Raw genomic sequence first — 20098 nt, 5'->3', positions numbered from 1 at the left:
AAGTACACTACAATGCAGGGAAAAATAGAAAAAAATATATATACATATAAAATTTTTATACTTATTACAAAACCTTGTGAAAAAACTTTTATACTAAAAAAAATAATTAAATCGAAAAGATATTTTTGTGGTCATTAAACAAACGATTCAATTGACAAGATATTATTAAGTTATTTTATTTATTTGGTTCAACAACAAATATTACAGAAATAAATAGTTCTTAAATCGTAACAATAATTAATTACTTATCCTAACATTACAATTATATCTTACTTAAACTTAAATGTTTTTAGATACATAAGTAATTATTTTAATTTAAATACATAAAAGATGGTTCTCATAAGTAAAGGAATTTGCATATAATTGAATCATATTTTTACATACTTTAGGAATCTCCGGCGATCTTATAAAAGCGAATGTTATCTCTATTTGCATTAGGTCAGTGTTTCCCAACATGGGGCCCACATCCCACAAGGAAAAAAATTGAATATTAAGGGAGCAATTCTAAAGTAGACTTGACACGAGTTTAACCCTTTCACTTCAGGCTTTGGCTTTTTCGCAAAATAAAATTTTTAAACAATTGGCTTAGATAATTATATAAAATAATAAATTAATATAGAAATATTTTGTTAAGATTATTTGGATTTTAAATTTTAATTTTCATTACATGTTCTGAATTTAATATAAATATACATACTATGTTTCGTTAACAAGTTCCTAGTGATTTTATAATCAAAATTTTGTATGTTACATAAAGAAGACATTTGAACTTTAAAAAGACATGTGTGACATGGCACCATAAAGCCTCCTTGGCCTCAAGGCCTCCTTTTTTGAGGTCACTCCATTTCCCATCTTAATATACGAGAAGGACTTGGCTTAAGAAATATTTTTATCAGTATTTTGTTCTTCATTTACAGTAAACTGTTCCATACGGAATACTTTCACAAGGCTCCATATAGTTGCACGATTCATGCGTGCGTGTCTCTTTGTGGTGATTTTTATCCAATTTTTTATGGCCCCTTTTTTGTGGTCTCTCGTTCCTATATCTTAAACTACGACAGAGACTTGGCTCAAGAAATATTTTTTTTTCACTATTTTGTTCCATACGGAATACTTTCACAAGGGTCCCCACAGTTGCACGATTCCTACGTGCGTGGCTCTTTTTGGTGATTTTTATCAACTTCTTTTATGGCCCTCTTTTTGTGATTTCTCGTTCCCATATCTTAATCTACTACAGAGACTTGGATTAGGAAATATTTTTTCTTTGATTCATTCTTAATTTTTCTTCTTCCATCACATTTACATAATCTCGCATTCTCTTTTCTTTCTTCCTTCACAAATTCACTCTATAACTTATATTTACATTCTGTTCACACATCGCTTTATATCCTTCGCCAGATTTCTTACAATATTACAGTTTTATCATTTTAATTTTAATTCTTTTTATTATTACATTTGCTTCACCATAAAGGTTGCATTAGACCATAGCTTACTGGACGGCAAGATGTATCATACCTGCCGTGGATGTTAGGTATTTTAGCAGGCGTGGAATTGTTTAGTCTACTACATGTGAAGTAACCTAAGGAGTTTATTGTTAAAGAAATTGATATCTCGAAACAATTATTTAGCATTCGTTAAGAAAGGTAGACCTGTACCCGGCTGAACTCAATTGCCAGTCCCGCGTATCGTGTTTTAACTGCCTTGTATCATAGTAATAGTTATTTGTAAAATAGTTATTATATATATTTATGTATATTATCGTCTAAGTCTTTCCGTGCTTTACCGAGTCTAACTCGTGATGAAAATTTTGGCCCAAATATAAATAAGACGAGTCGAGCGTGATTAGATCGTTGGACTAAACGTAAAAATCACGAGGCGAGGTCGTGTACGATAATTGGGTCAAGAAAATAAAATCGAATATACAACAATATTAGAATACAAGAGCAGTAACAGAAACGCGAATATTTCTTAAAAAAAAGTATCTATATTAGAAGCATTTACTTTTGGCTCATATTGTAACCTTCCGGGCATCAGTATGATATGTTTATCAGGCGTTGAGTCATAATACGTAGGCCCGTGTTTCGTCGAGCTAAATGACACTATAAGGGGTTAAATTCAACCATACGAGACTACAGTAATTTCAAATATAATCTATTTCTAGAAAATTTATGCAATTACTTTTGAATACTCTATACTATTTATATAATTAGTTAACCTGCGTTTACTTTGGTCAATAGACTATCTAAAGCCCCCGTGTTTTCTTGTTCTCTCGTCTTCCCGCGGAATTCCTCCTCGATCTCCTGAAGCGTTTTATCCTTGGTCTCCGGCACTAGGAACCAAGTCACAATCAGCCCGTATGCAACTAACGATAAGTACACCGTCAACATACCATGCAATCCCATACTAGACAGCATATGCAGAGCTGTTTTAGCGCTAACAATGTAGTTCATGCAAAAGAACATTTGTCCGATCATGTTGGAAATGCCTCGGTATTCGTACGCGAATATTTCGCCTGCGAAGATGTTAGGCAACGTAAGGTTGCCAACGGAGAACGTGAACACGTGGAAGTGGATAAGAAACATTCCAATCAGCGGATGGTCGTACTTAAGAAGATAATGAGTTTTCATGTACGAATAAACGATCATGATAGCAAAGGAAAGAATATTGGAAGAGATTGTAAGAAGGAGCATCGGTCTTCTTCTGCATTTTCCAATGACGATGACGGCACAGAGACCGGAGACGGCCCGAAGTATATCACTTGAAATCATCATTAGCGATATATTTACTTCAGCTCCAACTAAACTGTGATAGATTGTGGTAGTATACGCATCAATTACAGTTCCAAATGACCATTCGTTTATAATATGCAAATGCAGAATAATTATAACGGGCTTATAAAATTCTTTCCTTTTCCACATTACAAAGAAATCATTTATTTTGTTCTTTATCCTTGTTATTAATTTCATTTTGATTTTTCCCTGTGACTCTGACATGTATTTCAGGATCATTTTTTCCAGTTCGTCCTCCTCTTCGGGAAATCTAAGCCAGTGGAAGGATTCCCTGCATTCATCATATTTTCCGCAAGATGCGAGATAAGTAGGTGACTCCGGTGAGATAAGAGTGATGAATGTATTAAACAAGGCAACACCGCAACAAAACGCAGCTGCGGTTTGCCAAGAGCAAAATGTTCCAATCGAATGAATGGTTAGTACACCTAATGATATAGACAACGACATCGTTGTGAGGAACGCACCTCTGTACTTCGGACTGGAGTACTCTCCTATTAAAACTGGCACGAGGATCCCAGCTAAACCTAGACTAAAGCCTTGGATGAACCTGATCAAAAGGATTGCGTACACGTCGCTGGTCAGGACCAAGGCGCCCCAACCAATCGTGGAGATAATTGAACGCAATAAATTCACTGTTCTACGACCATATCTGGTCATCAGGGATGGTGTTACCGTCACACCGATCAAGAAAGATATTCCGTTGATGGTAGCTGCAGACAAAGAATAATATGTTACACAAATACTCTATTCGGGTTTAGACGAATTTATATCTAATTTCAGAAAGCGCTTGCGATTTTAGAAAAGTTTGATTCACTACGTCGTTTCTGGGTTTATGTTTGACATTATGTAGAGTATATCATTAATATGTTGAAATTGTACTAAAGTTCGTAACGTTCATAGAAAAATACATACTTAACTATAGGACAGGTTGAAATTGTATCAATACAATAACAGCAAACGTTTACAAAAATAATACAAAAATTTATGCAAGGTTTTTTCCTTTTTAATACAAGGTAAGTTTATTACGAAGAAAGCCTTTGCGTAAAATCTATAACAATCTAAAGTTATATGTTGACATATTTAGAACTGATTTCGATTTAATACAATACAGACCCGACGAACCCTGTGGTCATAATAATTGTTAGTAATATTAAACACATACTTGATATAAAAGCAGTAAATGCTAGTGCCACAGGTAACCAATGGCAGTTTGGCCTGCCGTGTTCACCTGATACTATTAATTTAGACATTGTTATAAGCAGACATACGTAATACATCCGTGGGCGTATGGATTAAACATGCAACAAACCTTGGAGTCAGGCATAATTAAAGTTTTAAGAGAAGCAATTGTCGAAGATGAGATTGGAAATCTCACATACAAGGCATATTGGATTAGTAAGAAAAGGACCAATATTTAACCACTTCCGCACATGCAGTGGTAGTCGTGGTTAGTGCCAAACACAGAAATAATCTAATAATCGGTGTAACATAACTCCTAAAGATGCCCCGTGGAGGGGTGAAACACGTGTTGAGTAATTTGGCGGTTGTGTTATTCGCATTGTTTGCCGCATACGCATTTATCAGCGGGCTGGCGGGCGTTGCACTTTGTTGCACGACTACTACTGCATGTGCGGAAGTGGCTAAATATTGGTCCTTTTCTTACTTACATATTTTAGTTAATATAACTGACTGTTGTGTAAAATGTTCCATACGGAATACTTTTATAGAATACACCGGAAAAAATAAAATGTCCCCAAAGTTGCGAGAAGTATTCGTGGCTTTCTGTGGCGGGCGGTGCACTTTATTGCACGACTACCACTGCATGTGCGGAATTGGCTAAATATTGGTCCTTTTCTTACTAAGAATGGACTTTTCTTACTGGAATGAACAGGTAACGCCTGATTCCATTAAACATATTGGATTAGCAATCAACTTCTCTACTTGTCTACCTTGTTCTGATCCTGATGCCTAGAGCCTGTAAAATATTGTAGTATGGATGTAGCTCTTTTGTTACTCCTGTTTTTTATAAGTAAATTTTCTATGAAACTCACCAATCCATGATGCAGTGTCATCGTCGATGTCTTGAACAAGTCTCAGCTGCGGCAGCATCACGGACGTGAATGATTGTACTTGACTTGAGGAGATCATGCCTAAGGAGACGCCAAAAATCGCAATGCACTGAAAATACAGAAAAAAAATCTTTTAATCACTGTTCATAAAAGTTTCAGTCAATGCATGGTTTGGTTTTTATTTCGCATTTCATCATCTTCATATCAGCCGTAACGCCTCCATAGCTGAATATATGCCTCCCCAAGCGATTTTTTGTAGGATCGGTTGGAAGCGGCCTGTATACAGCTTCTTTCGACTACCTTAAAATTGTGAAACTGAGTATTTAAAAAATAATTACTCTCTAGAATTCAGCCTCCTATTTATTACTATTTTTAAAATACATCGACAGCATTAACATTAACCTCCTATTTATTACTAATTTTAAAATACATCGACAACATTGCTTACAACAACATTACAATAAACTTAAAAACTAGTGTAAATGTTAATGACAATGAACAATGTTTTTGTTCAAATTACAAGTTAGAACAACACAGTTCGTTGTTCACAGTTTTAGGCCATATACGCCCTCTGCAAGGCATGTACCTCCTCAAAAGGAGGATATACTATGATCGCCATGATTTGCAGGCGTGTTGGTGATCACATTCAATTATGGTACGCAGAAGACGCCGGTGCTCATCATCTGGAAACATATTTATGATCAGTGGTAATCCTATATAATTAATGAAGACAGTGCGAATCAAATAAGGTTGTATCGATAGAATCGAACCCGACAACTGCGATGCAAGCCTACTTCCTCTACTACTGGTCTATATCTTACGCAATATACAACAATAACGTAAATACTTTTTGTACTTATTTTCTATTGCTATTATACACGTTAGGGGCATCGATATTATAAATTATTATAGCGCTTAATTCTAAATTCTAAATAAATAAATATGATATTTTGAGAATTGGAGCCAAATGGAGCGCCCTCAATCGCACATAAAATAGAAGACATTTAGAAATAAAAGCACTTGCAATCGAATTGCCTTTCATTAAACACGCAACGGTAAATTGGCGACCCAAAACAGCTGTCAAAGCTAAAATATAATGAATTCAATGAATATCAACTTTACTCATATATATTGAGTAAAGTAGATATTCATTGAATATATGTAAATATATATATATATATATATATATATATATATATATATATATTTGTTCAACACTTACTTCTTTGGGGTGCGAGGCGATATAAAAGTTGTGGCGTGAATTAAATGATGCCCAGAGAAAAGGACCAAGACGTGAATTTATAACGTAAATTGTTATTGGCTTGACCCCGGCGCGTGAGACGACACGTAGCTGGTGAACGCAACCGACACAAAGAGTGTGCGTCGGTGCGTGAGACAACACCTAGCTAGCGAACGCGACCGAGGCCAGGATCCTTCTCCCGGACAATGATGTAAACTGCTGTGACTGGTGCGCGGGCGCATTGGAATGTTTGCTATAAGGTTGGTCTTGGTGAATATATATATATAAATATATATATATATATATATATAATCTCATTCGTGAACGCAAGTACCTGTCGCGTCATCGGTGACATTGACAGGAGCCATTTGGTCATAGTGATGCCTGCCGTGCAGTCTTTCAGCTTGCTATAGCCTCCGCTTCAGTCCACCCCACTTACTACAACCTGAAAAATTTTAAAAAGAAACTTCGAAGGAATTGTAAATATCGTATCTAAGAATATAAGATTTTAAGAAGCCGATACGTTCATATCAATTTCATTGAGACTAAAATATATCAATATTCTTAACATGAATGGCTATTAAAAATAATGTTTTCTGGCTTTGTATGCCACCCATTACGAGGGCCAAACTGAAAGTTTTTAGAACTGGCAACTTAAAAGCATTATATTAAAAAAATAAGTTTAAATTTTGAAAATAGAACTCTTTACCAATAATATTGAGTATACATTTCATTCATTTGTCATTTGTTTTACGATTTGGCGGCAAATTGAAAATTGTCTGTGCACGTCAGAATGAATTTAAGCTGAGAAAATTTTCGTGTAATGATTTTTTATGACTTTCGATGTCATATAAGTCAACAAGAAAGTTATGATAGACTTCGATTGGCTTTTCACGATGAAGCCCCATCTCGTGCCACAGTTTACAACTGGTTTAATGAATTCAAACGTGATCGAACTAATCTCACCGATGATTTGCGTGAGGGACGGCCTTCTACAGCGACGACTGAAGACAATATCAGTGTTGTGCGGCGTATGATAGAGACTGACAAAAGAGTGACCTATCAGCAGATTCGGACAAGTCTAGGCATAGGTATGAGTCAAGTGCACAAATTCCTCCATGAACATTTAGCAGTCAGGAAGCTTTGTGCCCGCTGGATACCGCATAATTTGACCGAGGCTCAAAAACTCCGCCGTGTTGATTGGTGCCGAGAAATGATCCAAAAATTTAACGGAGGTGACTCAAATGCTGTGTTCGACATACAAACGGGTGACGAAAGCTGGATTTACTGTTATGATCCGGAAACCAAAAGACAGTCTGCTCAGTGGGTGTTTCCTTCCGAAGAGTTGCCAACTAAAGTGAAGAGAGGTCGAAGTGTTGGAAAAAAGATGGTGGCCTCGTTCTTCGGGAAGACAGATCATTACGCGACAGTTGTCTTAGAGGATCAGAAAACGGTTAATGCAGAGTGGTACACTAACAACTGTTTGCCACTTGTCTTGGAAAAAGTTCGAGAGAAACGACCTCGCAGCAGGATCCTCCTTCATCACGACAATGCCTCGTCGCACACCGCCAGGCATTTTGTTTGACCCTCGTATGTGTTTATATATACATATGTCCCATCAAACATATGGACTGTTGGGACATAACGTCCCACTGAATTGTGACGAGAGACTGCTACGTCAAATTTATAAGCAGTTTGGTTTGAATGGTCCCAATTTAGTCTTTACACTCCCAACTACTTGAACAACTAATCAAGTTATGACTTGCACCTCAGTCGCATTCGTTAGTTCGATAAAAAGTTCGAAGGAGTGCACGCGTGCTCACATTTCATAAACAAAACAATTAATTAATAGTGAATTCATCTAAATTTGAGGTAAGTGTCAATTATATTTTAATAAAGCTTACATTTTAAAGACTTATGGGACAGAAATTTACACTTCTACTAGACCAATGGTGCATATAATCCCATATCGAATATCAAATTTTTTATAGAAAAATCTTAGTGAAAATTATATGTTTATTACCAATTGGCACAAATAAGTACATTCACACGCCTGAAGTAAGAATTAAATATAATTTTAATTTTAGTCCTGACACACTATTGTACTGCAGTATCGAAAGGGTTAAGAAGGAGGTAACTGTCAATTCAACTTCTATCAGCTAGAATAGGTCAGCAAATCTTGAACGAGAGCGTTCTAAATCTACGTCGAGTGAAAGAGACAGCGCTCTACAATACTTCTAGCTTTTATGACGATTTTTATTGCCTGAAAGTTATTTTCAGAAGGCTTAAAGTCACTTAGAGAGCAATGGAGAGGGCTATGCTTTGTGTTTCTTTGCGATATCGAATCAAAAATGAGGAAATTCGCAATAGAACAAAATCAATCAATCAAGATCTCGAAGAATTGTTCCTTTGAAGTGGAAGTAGGCGTGGCACATCGTTTTTCCAACCGAAGACCGTCAGATTTTCCAATCAGCTGGGAGATGTCGATTCCTTTCAATCATCCACGGATTTCCTCATTGACGCAATCTCATTGAGGAATCTCAACCATAGCCCTTTTTATAGCTTGTCGGACTAAAAACTTTCGAAAGAAGCCAGAAGTTGTCAAAAAGATACGAATTATAAAATGATTTATTCAATAAGAAAACTGTTAACAGGACTCTTTTTGATCTCTAATTTTTATTATTAGTGCTATAGTTGTGGAGAAGAAGCACTAATAAATTCCACAATAACATATCTTTTAAATGAACTCATATATAAGTGTATATATATATATATATATATATATATATATATATATATATATATATATAATCAAGCGTCATCATTACCAAGGATTCTTGTCATTTTAATTTACCTTAACCGTCAATTTACTTGTAATATATGTTTTTAATAGTAGTTCAATAATGTATTGAGAAATTTAATTTTAAAAAATCTTACAACGTTTATTAAAATCAATGATTCTTCACTAATAGTTAACCTTCACTAATAGAGAACCTTCCAGCTGATGACCAGCTGGAAGGTTCTCGAAGCGGTAGACGCGCCTTGGGCCCCCCACTAAGTGATGTCGATGGCTTGTATTTTAAAGTGATCATATTATACAGGTTGATAGGAAATATGTGTGAAATTTGAAAACTTTTATGCATATAACTAATCAACCTATGTATATATATATATATATATTTATATATATAATATATATATACATACATAGTATGTATGACAAGAATAAATCAACTTACCCGTAATTAATCCACCTGTATCTTGTAACATGTAAGAACCTTTTCGTAATATTTAAGTTTTATAAACTTTATTAATAATAGTACGCAACATTCGTGTTATCATAACAAGATCTCTAAAGTCACTGATTTAATTTGAATATTGAGGAAGTTAAATAAATAAAAACAGGAACAGTTTTTATAAACACGCTTGCAAAATAATTGACTACCTTTACGAAATTTATGGCGGAAGATCGGAGGATCATTTAAGTGATAACTTAGTATAAATGTTTATAATTTAATATAGCCTTCAAGTACCTTGGATATAGTAAACACATATGTATACACATTTTATTTGAACATACGTTCACTGCTGTCTGCTGAAATTTGCACATTCTGCAGTTTCATGGCGGCATGAGGAATGAGGCGCCTATGCTGAGATCTCTGCTGTTGAAGGACGTTGATCATTGATGATATTGTTGAAACGATTACTAGATGGAGTTTCATCACCAGAAGCTAAATCGCGACTTTGTTGCTATCTAAAATGTCTTTGAAATTCGTAAAAATCATATAGTGATATTTTAAATCCATTCATGAAAATTAATAATATTAAGTAATGTACGTAATAAACTAGCAAGGAGGTTTATTTACGAATTTTAAAACAGTCTGATATATTATTTTTAAGCTGGCCAGTTATAAAAACTGGTAGTATACCAATGTATTAGCCTGTACAGCATAATACAGTTCCATACAATGTTTAGATCATTCTCGCAGGTACTGGCGTTTCCAGCTAGTGTTACAATATAAGCAACTCGAGGTAACATTGAGAACAGAATATAGTATCAGGTAAATGAAATCAGAAGAAATATCTCTCTACGTAGGGTGAATTCTTTTTTGTTAAAATCCATATTCCACAGGCGGCCTTTGTTTTTAAAATTACCATTAATGCTTCCTAATTTTTTTTTTGCTCGCGTTTTTGCATGTTACAGTGTTCACTAATTCTCTTAAAATACTTCCTTATTTATATCGTATGCTATTTAAAACTAAATTTAATTAAACTATTCATTTTAAATCATTGGACTCTTGTTTATTTTGGACGATGCCATTACAATGACAAATTTTTAAAATTTCAATTCGTGTGACCACTTCCACGTTGCCATTCTTAGGTCGTACGCCAGTGTCTGTGTGGTTGCTGTATTCGCCATATCGATGAACCTTGCGATCGCAATTTGGGTTCCATCCGTGTGATATACGAAATTTATGTGAACAAAACCTGTCTACGTACATACATAAGTTGAATTAACACGCTTGATTCAAAACCAGGTCTTTTTGGCCTGTTTGTCACCTCTTGCTCAATGCGGAAGCTGTAGCTTCCGTTGTTCTTGTGGTGTAAAAGAGATAGTTATATATATAAACATGATGACTATGGAATAAAGACAGCACCAAAAATGACGTATTTATTTATTTTTCACGGTTCCATTTGATTTTTATTAGGATAACGGCATCATATCATAACAGACTGGTTCGCATTAGTGATGTTTTCTCTACCAGGTCGAGCCGACCTGGCTTAGCACGGTATAATAGTGCTCAAAGATACTGATCTTCGCGCACTTTCACTTTTGCTTTTTTAATGTTAGTTTATGTAGCTATACACACACACACACATGTATATATATGTATGTACATGTAACAAGAGTCAAGACTAAGCTTATGTTTATAGCTACATAAAGTAACATTAAAAAAGCATTTCAACCGATATTTATATATATATGTGTATATATGTATATATATATATATATATATATACATATGAATCGGTTATGTGTGGTTATGCGCGTGTGTTTGTGTGCGCGCGCGCGCGTGTGTGTGTGGATAAATAAATATATATATGTTTACATATTAAAGTATTTTTATTTATTTAAAAATATTTAATTCATGTTCCAGCACACTAGATGGCGTTAGTAGTTGATTAAATGGCTATCATAAAATGTTTTGTCTTATGGCATATAAGTTGAGATCGACAGCTGGTTTTCATTATGGAAATGTTGGAAAACTATTAAAGGGAATTGTTTGCTTAAAGAAGTAATCATATTGATTTTAGCGCCTTGGAATTTATGAATAAATAATTATTAAAACTGTCGATTGTCATGACCGGCAGGAAATAATTATGAAGTGTAATAGAACAATATTAATGATGGCATTACACGCGATGTTCATTTAAACGAATATTTCTAACACCATCATTATGTATGAGACATAAAGCAGGGATTCTAAACATTTTTTTCATTTACGATACCATTGATGATTGCGAGTTTTTCGGCCACCCCATTTAATATAAAAGAAAGATAAATAAATATTTTTTGATCATTTAATTATCAGATAAAATATATAATTTTAGAATTGGTTTCATAATGCATGAGACATAAAGCAGGGCTCCTAAACATTTTTTTCATTTACGATACCATTTATGATTGCGAGTTTTTAGGCCACCCCATTTAATATAAAAGAAAGGTAAGATATTTTTTTATGATTTAATTATCAGATAAAATATATAATTTTAGAATTGGTTTTATTATGCATGAGACATAAAGCAGGGCTCCTAAACATTTTTTTCTTTTACGATATCATTTATGATTGCGAGTTGTTCAGCCATCCCATTTAATATGAAGGAAAGATAAATTAATAATTTTTGATGATTTAAATATCAGATAAAATATATAATTTTAGAATTGGTTTTGAAATATATAAAAATCTAAAATTAAAATTTGCACAAAATATTATAGTTAAAAAAAATTAATGTCGTATTTTTAATCAAAATTAATTTTTTCGCAATAATATAAAATAAGATATTGACTGTCTTAGTTTGCTCGAATATGTTTAAGTCGTTGAGTAAGTATCAAATTAAAGTAAAAAAAAATAATAAGACGGATGTGCGTGTTTTTTATTGCATAACAAATTAAATCTAGGCGGAATATCTAACACTACAGGGCGTAAAACATCAACATTTTTTAGCGCTGAACGATATTGTGATTTCATGTGTTAAAATTTATAAAGTTACATGATTTAATGGAATCAGGCGTTACCTCGCGGAAGTCCATCCTAAGTAAGAAAAGGACCAATATTTAGCCACTTCCGCACATGTAGTGGTAGTCGTGCAATGAAATGCACCGCCCGCCTGCCCGCTGATAAATGCGTATGCGGCAAACAATACGAATCACACAACCGCCACCGCCAAATTACTCAACACGTGTTTCACCCCTCCACGGGGCATCTTCTGAAGTTATGTTACACCGATTAGTGCTAAACACAGAGTGCTCATCATAAAATTCATATATTTATGTGTAAATTTTGAAATTGTTAAATAAAACTACAAAGTGTCAAAATTAATTATAATCTTCAACTTTTTTTTTATTATCAATTTCAATGTTAAATTAAAATGTTAATTCTATGTAACCTTCAGCAGTAGGCTATTTAAAACCTCCGGATTGTCTTGTCTTTTCGTTTTCCCACGGAACTCCTCCTCAATTTCCTGCAGCGTTTTGTCCTTGGTCTCCGGCAGTAGGAATAACGTCACCACCAGCCCGTAAAGTACCATCACCATGTACACTGTCATCATACCATGGAACCCCATGTTGGATACCATATACAAAGCTGTTTTTGCGCTCACAAAGAAGTTTAAGCCAAAGAATATTTGGCCGATCATGTTGGAAATGCCCCTATACTCGTAGGCGAATATTTCGCCCTCGAAGATGTTAGGCAACGTGAGGTTGCCGACGGAGAACGTGAATGCGTGGATGTGAATAAGAATCTTCCCAATCAGCGGGTGATCGTGTTCTAGAAGTTTATGAGTTTTCACGTACGAGTAAACAATCATGACGAGAAAAGACAAAATGTTGCAAGAAATCGTCGTCAAAAGCATTGGTCTCCTTCTGAATCTTCTGATAAATATGACCGCGCAGATACTGGAGACAGCTCTCAGTATATCAGTTGAAATCATCATTAGCGATATATTCACTTCAGCTCCAACTAAACTGTGGTAGATTATGGGGGTGTACACATCAAATATGGTAGCCGGTGACCATTCGTTTATAATATGCAAATGCAAAATAATAATGAGCGGCTTATAGAATTCTTTCCTCTTCCACATTCTACAGAAGGCGATCGTCTTATTTTTCATCATCATCATTAAACTTCTCGGGACTTCATTCTGTATTTCTGACATGTATTTAGATATCATTTTTTCCAATTCATCCTTTTCCATAGAACTCCTAAGCCAATGAAAAGCTTCTCTGCATTTATCATATCTCCCGCGCGATGCGAGATAAATCGGGGACTCCGGTGAGAGGATAATTATAAATATATTAAACAAGGCTGTACCGCAAGAAAACGCACCAGCGATTTTCCAAGAGAAATACGTTCCAATCGCGTGATTTGAAAGTACACCCAATGCGATAGCTACTGATATCGTGGTGAGAAACGCTCCCCTATTCTTTGGGCTTGAGTACTCTCCGATCAGAACTGGAACAATGATTGCGGCTATACCAAGGCAAAAACCTTGCACGAACCTGACCAGGAGTATAGCGTACACTTCGGTGGTGATGAAGATGGCGCCCCAACTAATGGCGATGATAATTGAACGTAACATATTAACGGTTTTGCGGCCGTATGTGGTCATCAGCGATGGTGTTACCAACAGACCGATCAATAAAGATATGCCGTTGATGGATCCTGTGAACAAATAAATGTAGGTTAAAGAAACAAATGATTTGGTTCCATTTGAAGGACTGGATATCAGAAAAGTTAGATACTATCTGTATTGCACTTGTCCTTTCGGGCTGTGTAACAGTGTCTGTCATGCCAAACGAACTCGTGCGTGGATTACACGGACAATACTGGAAATGCGATCGCAAGATACATCGATGTTGCGAATACGGCAACATGTGGATGGCATTATGGCGTTGGGATGAGGAAGTGGTCGCACGAAACGTAATTTTAAAAACATTGTTAGGTCGTCGTTAAAATATATCAAGAGATTTAGTAAACACTGTTACATGCAAAAACGTGAGCTAAAGAAACGTAAATATTAAACGTGAATGTAATAACAAAGGCACCGATCCTAAAGTCTGTGGTATATGGATTCCTAATATTTAAAAAAGAGCAAGTTGACACGCAAAAACTGGTTATAATGGGAATGTAGATGGTAGGCCTATATCCAGATGTGGATATCCTGCGGCTGAAATTATAATGATGACAGTTACCAATAATTGTTAGATGTAGCTATTAGAATTTGTAGCGAAATAATCACAGTTGTCAAAATGCTTTCGCTTATCTGTCAATCCATCAGACTACATGTATGCATGCGCAAAATGTAAGTACGCGCGGCGTATGATTTGTAGGCGGTTGTCAAAACCGCGTCTCATGCCGAAAAATATTATGAAATATAATAATGACGAACGGCGTCAAGTGACATTTTGTGTTGTTGTTTGTGAATTTGTATTAAATCTTTAGTGCTGTGATGGAATATGGAATTAAAAACTATCTTACATCAATTTTGAATCTAAACAATATTTACAAATGAGTGGTGAAAGTTTTATGTTAAAATTATTTCATTCGCATGACAAATAATTTATTACGGCGATGGCGTATCTGAAGTTGTTGGCGGATGACTTTTAAAATAAACTGTGTCTACCTTTCATCCAAGCGTATAAATTTTTGTGCTCCAGCTCGTTAGGTATTGTCTCTAACATTGCCTACCTAACCTGTTAAACTACACCCACAACTGGTGACCCCGACGTGATCTGAACACGCAACCTTCTGATATGATATAATTCTGCCTACTTCCAGCGACTTCCGGCGACTTCCCTCAACTTCCCGCGACTTCCCGCAACTTCCCGCAACCTTAATTATGTCGTTGGACCCCCTAATGGGAGGCCTAACCACTCCAAACGAGCAATTCTTCAAATTACGTCGGTGATCTTTATTCTTCTGCAGATCTCATTTCTGATCCGAAACTCCGAGCAAAGCGCCCTCAATTATTTTTTCTCTCCAGTATTCATACACATATTAACATGAATTTATTAAAATACAAAATTGTTTTTCTTGTACCGATATAAAAAATATTCAAGTTTATAAGCTATTTGTAAAGGAAATTAGAGCAGTGATGTGTTTAATATTGATAACAAAACGTATCGACGAGGATGGGCAGTTGACAAACGTCGCCACGAAGAGTCACGCATACTTCTCGCAACTTTGGGGACATTTTATTTTTGCCGGTGCATTCTATAAAGGTATTCCGTATGGAACATTTTACACAACAGGCAGTTATATTAACTAAAATATATAAATAAATTTTATTAAATTCGTTGAAACTTTTTCTTAAATCTGTTATAAATGTGTAATGGGTTTTTATATACAATTTAATATGCAGTCTAAATTTAAGTTCTAAGGTGTAATTGAAATAAAAACATAAGTACCGACGAGGATGGGATTCGAACCCACGCGTGCAGAGCACATTGGATTAGCAGTCCAACGCCTTAACCACTCGGCCACCTCGTCTGATATATCATACTTCTAGAAATTACTACTGAAAGATGTTTTTTTTTCAATTCTTTATCAGATAAATTGTTTACAATATTGTTGGTAAGGAAATTAGTTTTACGAAACTCACCGATCCATGACGCCTGTTCATCATCAATATCCTGAATCGCTTTCAACTGCGGCAGCATTATCGAGGTGAATGATAATACTTGACTAGATGATGTCATGCCTAAGGAAGCTCCGAGAATCGCAAGAGACTGAAAATTATAAAACATACACCTCTAGTTTACACTCATTCAGGTTTACTTTTATTTATTTATTCCACTCATTAGTACAATCCGTACTGTTTATACTAGTAGGTGTCATTGTACTGCATTTTGTTAAGTAAATAAGTGAATTCCGAAAGGTCCAAGTGACCAGGAACCGGTGGATGCGGCGTGGGTCCCCCCACTAAGTGTACGGATGACATGATTAAGGTAGCAGGAAGTCTCTGTATCGGCGTAGGGCCAAGGATATTGTGGCGATTTTCGGAAGAGGCCTATACCTTGGGAGTCCATCAGCTGAAAAGAAGAAGAAGGAGGAATAGTTGTAGTCCAGAGGTAGAGGACAGAGGCTTGCGCTCGAGAAATCAAATGAAAACTGTGATAATGTAGCAAAATTTGGGCTAGGAACGAAGATGATGGGAGGTGGGTGATCCACGAGAGACGATTTAAATGTGAAGAAAGACAGACTGTGAAGGATGAAAGGAGAAAGTGAAATAAAATCAAATATGTTACCCGAGTTGTAGTGTGCGTCCCTGTCCCACACAGGTGGGGGGAACAAGGCTTACCCAAAAAGGGGGAAGGGGGATTTTGAAATCTGCTTCGAGTATAACGGCAATGAACTCAAAAAGGTCCAAAGACAAAGGATTTTGACTAACCTGCCTTGCCAGCGGTGACATTGAAGTCAGCCATTTAGTCATGTTCCCGTTGGATTCCTGCAACGCAGGCTATATCTGATTGTAGTGGTCTCCTCTCCAGTGTACCAGGACGGACTGCAACTAGAAACCTTCACAGAACAAAATATATTATAATACCAAATACAGTGAGAAACAGTACGGAAACCCCTGAGGAAATAACGGTGAAATATTTTAAATCGCACCTTTTCAAAGTTTTATGTTCCCTAGCAAACAAAAATACGTGAAGACCACGTAACGAAATAAATAGATATAAATTCATAGAAAATTCGTAAGCGGTGAAGGTACAAAAAATTCCAAGTGTAAAGTATATCAGGGGTGGCCAAACTGCGGCTTGCTAGCCACATGCGGCTCTTTGAACGATTATTTCTGGCTCCAATTGTTTGTCGAACCATTTCAATATTTAAATTTATATAACCTATGTCAGCTATTGGGAAATCGAAACAAATTACTGGTGTGAAAAATAATTATTAATATTCCACCATAAAATTAGCGAAATCCAAACACCGATCATAATTAACTAACCGGCATCTTAAGTATTATTAGGAGTGTTGTCATATATGTGTCATTTTTAAACGGTTTTATTTAGTTCGACCCGTACGGAATTTGTTTATTTGGGTCAAAATTAGAAATTGAAATTTAAGCACCTTCCCGTTGTCAGATTGATCTGAAACTTGGTACCCACATTTAATTTATATGACAATACAATATAATAAAATCAATAACATTATAAATCCAAGATGGCCGCCGATACAAAATGGCGGATTACATATTTTTCCTTAACCCCCTCAATATGGGTATCAAATGAAAGGGCTATACTAGTAAAACACGATGATTATGTCAAAATTTAAAATTCAAGATGGACGCCGTTCCAATATGGCGGACTAGGTACATATTTTTCCACAACCACCACAATATGGGTATCAAAAAACCGTTTAACTTAAAAGTTTTTTAAATGTATTTATTCTAACTTCAATACACATATTTTGTACTTTTGTTATATAATTTCAATATATATAATTTAAAAAAAATATATTCATTTGTGTGTTTTAAATGCGTAATAAATTGCGGCCCGCGAAATATTTCAAATTTCGAATAACGGTTTAAAAAAGATTGGCCACCTCTGCTTTATAATTATATTAACTGTATTTACGTTTTGTTTCTTAATTCAATTTTTATAACTGTTTTTTTTTGTGTAGTGCTAGCTCAGCGGTAGAATACTGGCACTTAAGATCGATGGTCGCGTTTTCGATCCCGGGATACAATCTTATATAACTCACACTGTGCATTCTTTGTGGATTGATACTGCTAACAAATAAGTTTCCAGAGGATGGGCAGCTGCGTTCTTTGGGCACCACAATACCACACTGCGATCGCTATAGAACTCCTCATATATATCTTTGAGGGTAGCCTATGTCTATGTGCTGAAATGACAGCTTTGATGACTATGCCGAAAGGGAGTTTATTCCAAAGCACTATATATTTACCAAAAAATCAAATTAACTATGCTATCTTAAATAAAAGTAACCAAGACATGTTTATACGTATAATATTTTTTTTGAAGTTTTAGTTTATAAATATTAATAAGCGGAAAAATCATTATAATGTTTATCTTTTCTCACGGTAACATAATTAAATAATTTTTTTAATTATATATATCGCTAACTAAATATAATTTCCCACGTGCCATCGCGCATGCTGTTTTAGAATGTTACGTGATATGGTCGACGTTACACCGTTACGGGTGATGAGTTTTACTTTAAAGAAATGAAATTGCGTCATATTCTGTACGTGCAACTAATGGCCGTTGGGGCTGAAAGTTCTTGAGGGGGTACAATATTATATACAATAATACTGTGAGATATAAGAATAGAAGGATTTAATATATATATAAATATGTACTTCTATTTAATTTTACTTATATGGGTTTATAAGTAACTATTTATGCACTTATAATAAGTATAAATTTTATACCATTTGGTCACTTGCTCAGTAATTATCTCTGAATCACCTTAACTTGACTGGTAAAAAATACTTAAAGGCTTTGCCTTTAAGTATTTTTTATTGACTTTATAGTCAGCCTATATAAAGGAAACAAGTAAAAATGTGAAGAAGTAGATAATATTTATGTAATATATCTATATATTTAAATTGTAATCAATGTAATAAATACAACAATGTACCCTAAAAATAAATACTACAAGTTTCGCGAATCTTTTCTTTCATATTTTCGTTACGTTATGAGATAGATTCTTTTTGTGACACAAAATCGAAAAAATTTTGCAGTGAAATAGTAATGTATATATATATTATCAACTAAAGTGTTTCCCAACATAGGGCCCACGCCTCAAGGAGGCAATATAATTGTTAATATGAGTAATTTAAGTGGACTCGACTATAACCCTTTTTCGCTTTAATATAAAAATTATTTATGTTACAGGGAGGAATAAGAATTTTAGATAACCTAAGGTGAGGTATGGCACAAAAAATGTTGGAAAATATTGATGTATTAGCACTTAATTTTTAATACGCTTTTACTCACGTGTAAACATGCAGAGATATGAGCAAACACAATATTTTATATATCACAAAAAGGAAAAAAAACACTGATTAAAATTGTATTAACAGCTGTAGAACACACATTGAAATGTTCCTGACGAAAGAACAATTGCTGTCGCAGTGTTTTGTTCAACACTTAGCAGCATGTGTTAAGTTAGAGGCTTCGAACGACACTGTTGCTAATTGTAGAAGTCGGATATCCAGTACATTACTTTGTTATAACAGGTGTTGCAAAAGTTATGTCATAATGTAAATGTGTACATACACTACATACACTATTTAAATCATAAATGTCAAAGCAGTAACAATTGGCGCCATTTGTAAAAATGAAGTCGCGTTCACATTACGACATTACTTCTGCGCCACTTGATATAATTTATAACTATTGTGTTGATCAAATAAAGATGTAATTCATTCATTTATTTAGTGAAAAAAAAATTACAATTTTGTTTTATTATACAAAGCAAACAATAATTAAGAACAACTTTCCGTAGATGTATGACATTTGACGCAAATCAAAACAAAAAGCGTATTAGGATTGCATTCAAACAAAAAATAGCGTGTACCGTAAATTATTTTTTAGATATAAATATATTTGTTTAGTAGAAAAATTTCTTCGTTTTTTGTATGAAAATTCCAGCCATGTTTTTTATTTACATTGAAACGTAAGAAAAAAGAAGCCCCGCCTCAAGCCACTACCCGAGAGCAGGAAGCATCACCCTTTTCGACCGTCC

General features: G+C 34.9%; 2 protein-coding genes and 1 non-coding gene across 3 annotated transcripts; all 3 read right to left on the bottom strand.

Moving 5' to 3' along the window:
* Positions 1-2210: 2210 nt before the first annotated feature.
* Positions 2211-6474, bottom strand: LOC137925148 (facilitated trehalose transporter Tret1-like). Its single transcript, XM_068768530.1, has 3 exons — positions 6433-6474; positions 4841-4967; positions 2211-3499 (listed from the first exon to the last, which is right to left on the bottom strand). Exons 1-3 carry the CDS (start codon positions 6472-6474, stop codon positions 2211-2213), a joined length of 1458 nt encoding a protein of 485 aa, XP_068624631.1.
* Positions 6475-12758: 6284 nt separating this feature from the next.
* On the bottom strand, positions 12759-19421 carry LOC137925147 (facilitated trehalose transporter Tret1-like). Its single transcript, XM_068768529.1, has 4 exons — positions 19348-19421; positions 16770-16897; positions 15981-16107; positions 12759-14041 (listed from the first exon to the last, which is right to left on the bottom strand). The coding sequence occupies exons 2-4, from the start codon at positions 16809-16811 to the stop codon at positions 12759-12761; spliced, it is 1452 nt and encodes a 483-aa protein (XP_068624630.1). The 5' UTR covers positions 16812-16897; positions 19348-19421.
* TRNAS-GCU (transfer RNA serine (anticodon GCU)) lies at positions 15787-15868 on the bottom strand. Its single transcript has one exon. It is a non-coding gene; the product is annotated as a tRNA-Ser (tRNA).
* Positions 19422-20098: the final 677 nt, after the last annotated feature.

Source organism: Battus philenor, unplaced genomic scaffold, assembly GCF_028537555.1.
Source record: "Battus philenor isolate CCGP_79_NKW_IND1 unplaced genomic scaffold, ilBatPhil1.0.hap1 SCAF_26, whole genome shotgun sequence".
Taxonomy (NCBI): Eukaryota; Metazoa; Arthropoda; class Insecta; order Lepidoptera; family Papilionidae; genus Battus; species Battus philenor.
This window is presented reverse-complemented; position numbering and strand designations above follow the sequence as displayed.

Bases quoted from the DNA above. Each gene is read 5' to 3' on its own strand.
- LOC137925148 (XM_068768530.1), bottom strand. From the start codon at position 6,474: ATGACCAAATGGCTCCTGTCAATGTCACCGATGACGCGACAG. The intron at 4,968-6,432 runs GTACTTGCGTTC...CTGTATTTTCAG, and splicing joins TGTCACCGATGACGCGACAG to TGCATTGCGATTTTTGGCGT. The intron at 3,500-4,840 runs GTGAGTTTCATA...CTTTGTCTGCAG, and splicing joins TGACACTGCATCATGGATTG to CTACCATCAACGGAATATCT.
- LOC137925147 (XM_068768529.1), bottom strand. From the start codon at position 16,811: ATGACTAAATGGCTGACTTCAATGTCACCGCTGGCAAGGCAG. The intron at 16,108-16,769 runs GTTAGTCAAAAT...TATAATTTTCAG, and splicing joins TGTCACCGCTGGCAAGGCAG to TCTCTTGCGATTCTCGGAGC. The intron at 14,042-15,980 runs GTGAGTTTCGTA...ATTTGTTCACAG, and splicing joins TGAACAGGCGTCATGGATCG to GATCCATCAACGGCATATCT.